Source organism: Malurus melanocephalus, unplaced genomic scaffold, assembly GCF_030028575.1.
Source record: "Malurus melanocephalus ecotype Western Australia unplaced genomic scaffold, MMel_1.1 scaffold_618, whole genome shotgun sequence".
Classification (NCBI taxonomy): Eukaryota; Metazoa; Chordata; class Aves; order Passeriformes; family Maluridae; genus Malurus; species Malurus melanocephalus.
In genome coordinates, this window is record NW_026623850.1 from 259365 (window position 1) to 268708 (window position 9344).

Here is a 9344-nt window from a genome sequence, read left to right on the forward strand (position 1 = left end):
CTTTGCCTATCAAGTGTCTTACAGAGCATTAATMCACAAGGAATGTGAGTGAAGCTGCTGTGTAAGATGACATGGATCATGTAACAACACTCAGGATCAGTAATGAGCATCATTAAGCAACAAACCATGCTTGCCCATGGTTTCTTTTAGTAAGAGGAAACAGTCCTGTTTGTCACTGAAAGTTTTACTGTATCTTGTGTTCCTGTGCATTTATTAAAGTAAACATCTATAATGGAGAACTTCTATGCTCAGGAAGAGGCAGCAAGAATATTTGGGATATAGGAAAGACAGGCATGCTTTGAGTGGGCCTGTTGTGTACAAGGAAGATTTTTATTAGGTTTGGATCACTGGAGAAAGAGGGAAGGTTTTGAGAAGGGAGTAAATGGGTTCAAGAAGTGTTTAAAGATTTATCAGATAAATGAAATTTACAGAGAGGGAGAAGAAAGGTTTTTTTTTTTTTTTTTCCTGTGTGGCTTGAGCAATGGTAAAACCATAGACACTGGAGAATTTTTGTTGGAGGAGTGCCAACTGTCTGTTAGTCTGGCATCAGTCTCTGTCTTTTAGACTGCACAGAATACAGCCTGTTTTATAGGATTTACCTTAGAGGGGGCTRGAACTGCCATCAGGAACTTTTGTCTCCCTTGAACACAGAGAAAATTTTGAGCTATATCTTGTACTTGGTTTGTTTTTCTATTATGAWCCATAGGGCCATCTTGGAGTCTGCATGTCCTTCTTGTCAATTACAAAAGGATTTTTAGGATTTCTTTTTTCTATCCTTAGATGCTGCAGAAGARCTTGACATCCAGSTCCTCTGGTCACCCAGAGGGGAGAYCTGGCAGGGSAATGCTTTAATTCTTGTCTGGCCTAAATACTCAGGTTTCCTGCTATGGAAATCTGAATGATAGGGTGAAATGAGGAGAAACTTGTGTGTATCTGGCTCTTCCCCCAGGTGGGGTAAAGCTGTAGCAAGAAAATGTTCAAATCCAAGGCATGAGATGAAATTCCAATTATGAAGATGAACCTATCTCAGATTTGACCTATTAAACGTGAAGTTGGCTTCTACTTGATATGAAGGGATGAATAAGAATTAATGGTGAAGGTATATTTTTATCTCTTATGAATGAACATGTCTTTCCTTAGCATAATCAGAGCTAAATTGGTCTAACATGTTCAAAGAAGACATGCAGCTCATTAAATTTCACAGTAATGAGTTCAACTTAAAAGGAACTATGTTCCTTTTYGTCTAGTTAAATGCAGTCCTCGGAAAAGCTTGGAAAACAGGTGGTGAGATATTTCTGTGTCAAGATTATGAAGGACAGTAATGACATAAGAGTGTCTGCAAGATAATCCTTGTTTTGATGATTTTGTTTCTTTTTTCTCTTCACCAGATCATGATTCCATATGAAAATCGAACAAGTGAGGTGATGTACAATAAAATGAACATATCGGAGCTTAGTTCCATGATTCCACAGGTTGGTTGGAGATAATTGAAAAATTATTCTTTTAATATTTGATCTGTATAATTAAAACTGTCTTTAGTGTTCAGATAATCATGTTAAARGAATTTAATTAGGAATGTGTGTGCTCATTTATAGTATAAGTTCTTTTAAATACAGTTCCAACTTTAATGAGGTTTGAAAGCATATGTAATGACAAAGTGCAATAGTTTCTAATTTTTAAAGAAATAAACCTTTGAATCCATTAGTTTTAAAGGTGCAACTTAGTTAATAAATAATCTCTCTTCATAATCTGTTTTAACCAGCCTTCTCTTTGTCATTGCAGTTTGACTGGCTKGGATACATCAAGAAGGTGATTGACACCAAACTCTATCCTGAGCTTAAAGATATCGGTCCTTCAGAAAATGTGATTGTCCGTGTTCCCCAGTACTTCAAAGATTTATTCAGGATACTAGAAAATGAAAGGAAAAAGTAAGGACCCTATGATTGTTTCACCCACACTTGTAAGGGTACATCAAATGCTGGGCTTATTCTATAATTCTTTTTTTCATGAGTTTCAGCCAATCTTGGAATCAAGCCTCTAGGCAAACAGTCTGTTTGGTTTTGTCTGAATGAGGATTTAGATATTACCTTGTGCACAGCAGGAGAATTTTCAGTTTCAACACCTTTCTTCTATGGATAACATAGGTTGCAGTAAAGCTGTTCTTTCCAGATGCATTCAGTATCTCTTTCTTGTGTAGGGTACAATCCTTCACACCTATAGAACATAAAATAAATGTAAAATGCAGGTAGCTCAGATTAAACATGGTAGAGGTGCCTTGCACAGGGAAGCAAGACAGCTTTGGGCAGTGATGAAAAAGTGATGTCCCATTTGAAACATCCTTATTGATGACATCTAAGGAATTCCTGTGACAATTTGTTCTCTGTGGCATGCTGCTGAACTTTAAAATGAATATTGTTAAGCTGTTGTCTCTAAATATCAATCTTTGCTGATGTACTCTATGGCCACAACCAAAGGTATTTCAGGAAAAAWCCTCCAAAGAGATTCCTATATTATTGCTCTGTGTCTTCAGTGATGGAATGCTTACATTAATTCATAGTACCTGTAAAAATAGTACACAAATCAAAAAATAAGGAAAATAAAAATGACTGATTTGTCTACAGATCATCAAATATACTTTCTTTCTAAAATTCAGATAAATAGCATTACTGCCACCAATCTTAACCCACTGAAGAAAGTTTTAAAAAATATTTGGGCTGTTCATGCTTTCTAACTCAAAGTTAGTTATGTCAGTGGGGATAAATGTGTGATTTAGAGGATGCATATCTAGCAAAATAACAGGGAATTAGTTATTCCCTGTGTACAAAGACACTTACATGCAAATATATTCTACACAGTAACTAGAGAGCAAATACCTGGAGACTTTTTCCATTAGTTTCCTATTCAGGGAAAATTTGAATATTCAAGAGAAGTTAAACCAGCCTGTGTGTTATGGCAGAAGGAGGCTGGAGTAATTACCCAAAGTAATTGCAGTGCCTGTCATTAGCAAAGCTCAAGAGCAGGTTTCTGACCTCACAGACTGGGGGAAGAGGGTGAGCAAAAGCAGTTCCTGTGTATTCACACTGAATATGTTATAGGTGTTAATGGCTTAGGCATTTTTCTGCCCAGTCTTATCCTAAGAAATTTGCATCATAAAATGTTAGAAATGGCAAGCAGTGCTAAACTGAATCCAAGCAGTCTTCAAATTCTCGTGTGCAAAATGTGTCCAAACAGCCCAGGCATGATAATCAAGCTCATGTTTATCTATTTGGTGGTAGTGTTCATTGCTTAAAATGTCAGAGTCTGCTCCAGAGGTAACCTTGCTATCTGGCCTGACAAAATTAGGAAACCCTCTTAATGTGAACTCCTAACAATGGGGTCTGAAGATCTCCCTGTAGGGTGAATCCTGAAAGCTTAACAAGGATATTTTCTTTTAGGTAATCAAATTTGTCATTCTCCATATGATATTTTAAAGGTTTAGCAAATATTAACAACATCAGTTTGATTTGTTACTGTAAGCATCTAGACCAATCAAATTCCTAGAAAAGCATTTTTAAATTTTAGATTTGCTTCAGTGTTCATAATGTGAATTATCTTCTCACCATTTCAGGARATGGAGTGTCATTAGGAAAAGTTGGTACTTTCACCAAGTTCATATTCTTTTTRGTAACAAGGTCATCCCTAAATTACACTTGTATGTCCTCTTCCCAGACAAACATTCTGCTAGCCTGGGTACTATTCAAAATGTCACAAAAAKGTGGCTCATACCCCAGTATTTTACCCAGTGATCTGGTAAAGTATTTCCTGAAGTTTATTTCAGGTGGAGGAAGGAATGGAAYGAAAATTAGGAATGAAAATCAGCAATAGCAGAGCTCCAGCACAACTGTGCCATGTGAGAGGGGAAACAAAATGTTGCTGGCACTAATTAGGAGCTTATATCCCTTTACTGTTACCTGTGAGCTGGGGCTTTATGTGAGCCATAAATAGGGTACTGCAAATTGCATCCTTTCTGGACATCTTTGCAGCTGTTGAAAGAAGCAGCTTTATYGTTCTCATAGATCTTGGAATGGATAATTAGTTTCATGGAATCATAGAATGGTTTGGATTGGAAGGGATCCTATAGATTATCCAGTTTCAACACCTTGCAGTAGACCGCTGCTCAGGGCCCCAAAGTGATGACCCTTAAGGGGAAGGCCAGCCTCAACTTGAATATTTTCAGGGATGGGGCATCCACAGCTCCTCTGGACAGCCTGTTCAGTGCCTCATCTCCCTCACAGTAAAAGATTTCCTCCTAATAGCTGATAAATCTATCTTTTTACAGTCTAAAGCCAGTCCCCCTTGTCCTATCACTATATGTCCTTGTAATATGTCCCTCTCCAGCTTTCTTGTAGGCCCCCCTTTCCTTTGTCTTACCTCCCATATCTTTGAAGTATGGGACTATTAATTGAGAAGAATTCTAATCCTTATAGCAGAGGAGAAATTTATTTTGGAGAGGGATGAAAGCACTAGATCTCTTTTCTAGTCTTAGCCTGCCTCTGAAAAATGAGACAGAGAAGTTACCATTATTTATCTTGAACTAGTGCCTCTAGCAATAGAGGCAAAATCTTTTCAGTACTTATAATTTGATTCGTGACTCAATTCTGAATACAGTTTTCAAACAGATCTAAAATTTGTGAAAGAGATWTTTTTTTCTTAAAATGTCAATTAATTTGTCCACCTATCTCATATTAAATCTGTCCTCTTTAATTGCTACCGTGTCTGTTGATTAAAATATTGCAAACTCTCAGAATTTTACATGAGCAACCTACTTTATTCTCAGCCAGGACAGAAAGTTCTTCAGTAAATATTCATGAGCACTGGTATAATTTTAAATGTCCCAGCAAACAAGCTCTCTACCACTTCCTTTGGGAGTGTGTCACAATAAGGGTCATATTGGCTAAGARTGAGCCCACACTTTCTGTAACAGACATTTGGAAGTTAAAATAGAGTGTACTCCTCTGAAAGGTTACGACAACAAATGCTCTGGTCTCATCGAAGGAGCAGAGAGGATTTTGGTTTTATTTGTGTACTGGATTTTGCTCCGAGATTAACTTCTCTGAGCCTCAGTGAACTTATTTGTGAAACTGGGATGAAAATCACCCCAAAATATGCACCGTAGTAACTTTATAGGCAAAAAGTGTCAGTTTTTAACCCAACTGAAGATAAACAAATGATGTGAAGTCTGCATAGTTAACCCAAGGTAAACCAAAAGGTAAAATAATCATCCCCCCAATAGATAAACAAATTCAGAYAAATTGCTATTTTATTTTGAAAAACAAACTAGAGCACACTGCCCTTCAGATGTGCAACAAAAAATGCCCTCAACCTTTCCCCCTGTTGCCCATCCCCTATTAACAAACATACTTCTGCACTTTCAAGTGAAACCTCCCTGTTTTATGCATTGTGTATTCTATTGTGGTTACAATCAGGAATGATTATGGTCTCATCAGACAGACATCTCTTGGGAATTATTTCRTGTATAAAAGAAGATGAGAATAATATATGTAGGCCATTGTTGGACTAGTTTTAGCAYGTGTCAGCTTTTTCCTTCCCAAATTAAAACAAACCTCAATTAATTGTGAGAGCTTTCCTACAACTGTCATCTGCCTTCATTTCTTATACCTGGCATAAACATTTCTGAATTCTTGTTGATATTATTGTCTTTCAATAAGTCAACTTTTTAAGATCCAGCCTTTAGRAATTTCAGTCTTTCATTCACTGCCAATTTGAGAGAGGTTTCCCAACTCAAATGTAAGGACAAATATTGCTGTGTGAGAACAAAGAGTACGCTGCAGAGAGAATTGATTTTTTTGTGGTCATTAAATACCGAATTTTAATACAYAATTGTGTGTGATAGCAATCTATTTATTGAGGTTTTTTACCTAAGACTTTTGATCGAAATCAAATCTTTAACCTTTCAATCTGTGGCATGTGTTGAACAGAGTTGTAGTGGCAGGAGTTGCTGCAGCTGGATATTCTCCAGCACTGCTGAAATATCTGARGCAGATTGTTGTGAGGTTTCTGGAGTTGGAGTCATTTACAGAGGCAATGAGAACTGARTGCTTTTAGGGTGCTTCACTTGCCATTGAGTGAGAAAATTCCACATTGTCASAAACACGTTAAGGGAAAAATCTGAACTTTCTGGCATTTTCAAAGGATGAAATGAATTTTTAATGACCCTAAACATTATCTCGAAATGGTGTGATTATCTAAGCAGAGCTAACTGTTTTGGCTTTTGCAACGTGTACTGTCTTATCAATGTTCATTATTCGTGCTAAAAAAGCTTTTTCWGATGTATTTTATGATTATTGTGGGCATTTAAGTGCTCTATAGAATATATCTATGTATTAAAAGAGGGAATATACCCAGTGTGAGATACAACATTTTGAGCTGAAGGCTTTGTGTGGGCGGACTGGAGCTGGGTTAGAGGCAAAACTGAAGTTATGTCTCAAGCAAATGCTGTCAAGACAGCATGCCCAAAAAGTGTTTTTCCAAGCTTTTATGATTCAGAGGAGGGAAATGCTTGGGTTGTGTCTCTGAGTGAAGCTAATGAAGTGGCACTATAGCAACAGCTGCATTGCCCCACACTTGTGGCAATGGGAGATTGCAGAAATGAGATTTTTAGAGATGGGGGAGTTGTTCAGACCATCCATAACAGCATTTTAGGTTGCATAGAAGCAATTTTCCTACCTACAGAGAAGTCTATGGCTAGCCAAAATTGTTATGTATATCTCAGTGGGGAGCAAATAGCATTTAAATATCCATAGCTTTGAAGCAATGACTATCCTTGAAAAATATGTCATGTATAAAAGAAAATGAGAATAATATGTGTAGGCCATTGCTGAACTTGTTTTGAGACTATTTGAAGTCGAATTGCAAATTTCAGGATGTACCTTTAGCTCATACAGCCATTGTTGAACATGGAGAGAACTCAATCAAGGCTGGATAAATCATCCAGTTAGGTGCCTGAAGTTTTAGAAAAGGGACATGGATGTCAGATCTCCTGGGAATTTTAAACAAGCTCTTCTCTCAGCCTCAATTCTTATGAGATTTTTGTTACTGAGACATCTCTTTTTTGGTATTTCAATTATTCATCTAACAAAATAGTAATGGCAATACTTTAATAACTTTGTGAATAGTAGAAGTTTTCAAAGCATATTGATATCTTCTCATGAAAGATACAAATATGAGATAATGGTAGTGTATATGGGATGGAACTGTTATCTATTCTGTTACCATTTATGTGCTCTACTAATGAGGGGAGATAACATTCACTTTGATCTACAAAAGAAAAAACAGTTATCTCTGAATAGAGCCTCTATGTAACTATTATAATAACACAGTTCTTGCTACTTCTAAGGAAAATGAAAGCTGCATTTTGGAAAAAAACATTACCTAAAAATGATGGACTAAGTGATGGACCTGTTAGAAATAATCCCTAAAAGATGGTTATCATGGGGCAATTTTATATTAAATGGCAGAAGTCATACTGATTCTTCTGTGTAATTGGGGTTTATCAATTTGGCCATCACTCATTAATTTTTAAGGTGAAATTTCAACCATTCAGGTAAAAATGTTTGTAGAGATATCTCTGTGAGTGCTTTATGGTGCATCATATCTGTTTACATGTCTGATAAAAATCTGCCTGATTTGACAGGACTCTTGCCAACTATCTTGTGTGGAGGATGGTTTATTCAAGGTTATTTAACCTCAGTAGACGTTTTCAGTATCGGTGGCTGGAATTTTCTCGGGTAAGTTATGCTTTCATAGCATTTACAAGGCGTTGATACTGTTGGTTTCCCTTATAGCTGCTTATACTTTTGCAAAACATAAAATGTTTTCCATGCTGAATACATTTCTTGAATAAAATTTCTTTTTTTTTAAGACTCCCTCTGAAACAATTTACATACATATTTTTGTATGTGACACTAAGACATTTATATGACATTAATATGGCACTGAGAAAAAGTCTTTTAGATGATGTTAAAGAGATTTTGAAAAGTCTTTTAGATGATGTTAAAGAGATTTTGAAACCACCCCTTTAAAAATCTTAGTCTTCTTTTGCAGAAACTTGAAAACTGGAAGGGTTTTTAATTAGGTTATGTGGGCTGTAACCTGTGCTATTCCTGCGGGCCAAAGCCTTTTGGTAAAAATCTAAACTTTAAAAAAAAAMCTACAGCTTGCCCTTGTATGAATACAGGTCTAGTAAAGCAGAAGTCTAGGATTTTGCTTTTTGTAATCTTGCTCAAAGGTCTCTCATTTAATGCCAGCATTACCTGAGCTCTAGCACACTGATACATGAACCATTTCCAAACAGAAGATGAGCAGGTGCCTTCCAGCTTGGGATTGGAGAAGAACCAGAAAACTGCCACAAGCTGTGAGAGCAGAACTAATTATCTSTTAAATAATATGGACATATATGTAAAACACTTACATTTGATTAAGTGAACCTTGAATAGAAATCCACCTCGGTAATCCTGTAGGCAGTGTAGGGCTCCTGCCCTATAGAGGTCCTGAGGTTTCCTTGACTAAACCAAGGACGAAACTGAAACTTTGTGATGCTTTGTCTTGTGTCTAAGTCACTTTGGATGGTGAACTTTGCCATTATGAAAACAGGCTGACAACAGAGGCTGGCATGATGCWGGCAGTGATGTGGTGCAGGAGGTGKGGGTGTTCTGTCCTCCCTGGTGAGGTGTGCAGGTGAATAACTAAAGCATCTGTAATGGTTTTCCTTGAGCAGTACTGGAATAGTTCAGAGTTGATGACATATCTAAAAATAAATTCCAATAGCTTCATGGAAACTACACAGGAAAGGCAGTCTCTTCTACTTCTGAGATCGTATTCAAATTAGTCTTGTTAAAGATGCTATTTTCTTCATGTAAAATATGAAAAATTGGCTGTCAGAACCACAGTGACAAGTTTGTAGGTGTCTCCTCCGGGGACATTCCTTGCTAGTCAGGTAAAATAGATTGATGCTGGCTATCAGCCAATCTGCAGCATAATGCCGAGTTACATTCAGTTATGTAATGGCAGAAAAATTCCTGAAAGGAAACATTAAGCTTTGGACACTGTGCATTTTAATATGGKAACTGGCTGCTGTCACTTCTCTGGGTGTGTAGAAGCTTGGAGAAATCTAATTCAAATTGATTCAGGGCTYATTAATAATCTCATCAAGGTTGTCACAGAATCCCAGAATGGTCAGGTTGGCAGGGCCCACAGTGGGGTCATCTGGTCCAACCTCCCTGCTGGAGCAGGGCCATCCCAGAGCACGTGGCACAGGATTGTGACCAGATGGCTCTGGAATATCT

General features: G+C 37.2%; 1 protein-coding gene across 1 annotated transcript in view; it reads left to right on the top strand.

Moving 5' to 3' along the window:
* Positions 1 to 9344, top strand: part of PHEX (phosphate regulating endopeptidase X-linked) — a 95595-nt gene that overhangs the window by 28096 nt on the left and 58155 nt on the right. Inside the window, exons 8-10 of the mRNA XM_057383268.1 lie at positions 1389 to 1472; positions 1783 to 1928; positions 7694 to 7787. Of these exons, the coding sequence (XP_057239251.1) occupies positions 1389 to 1472; positions 1783 to 1928; positions 7694 to 7787 (324 nt within the window). The remainder of the gene's footprint in view (positions 1 to 1388; positions 1473 to 1782; positions 1929 to 7693; positions 7788 to 9344) is intronic.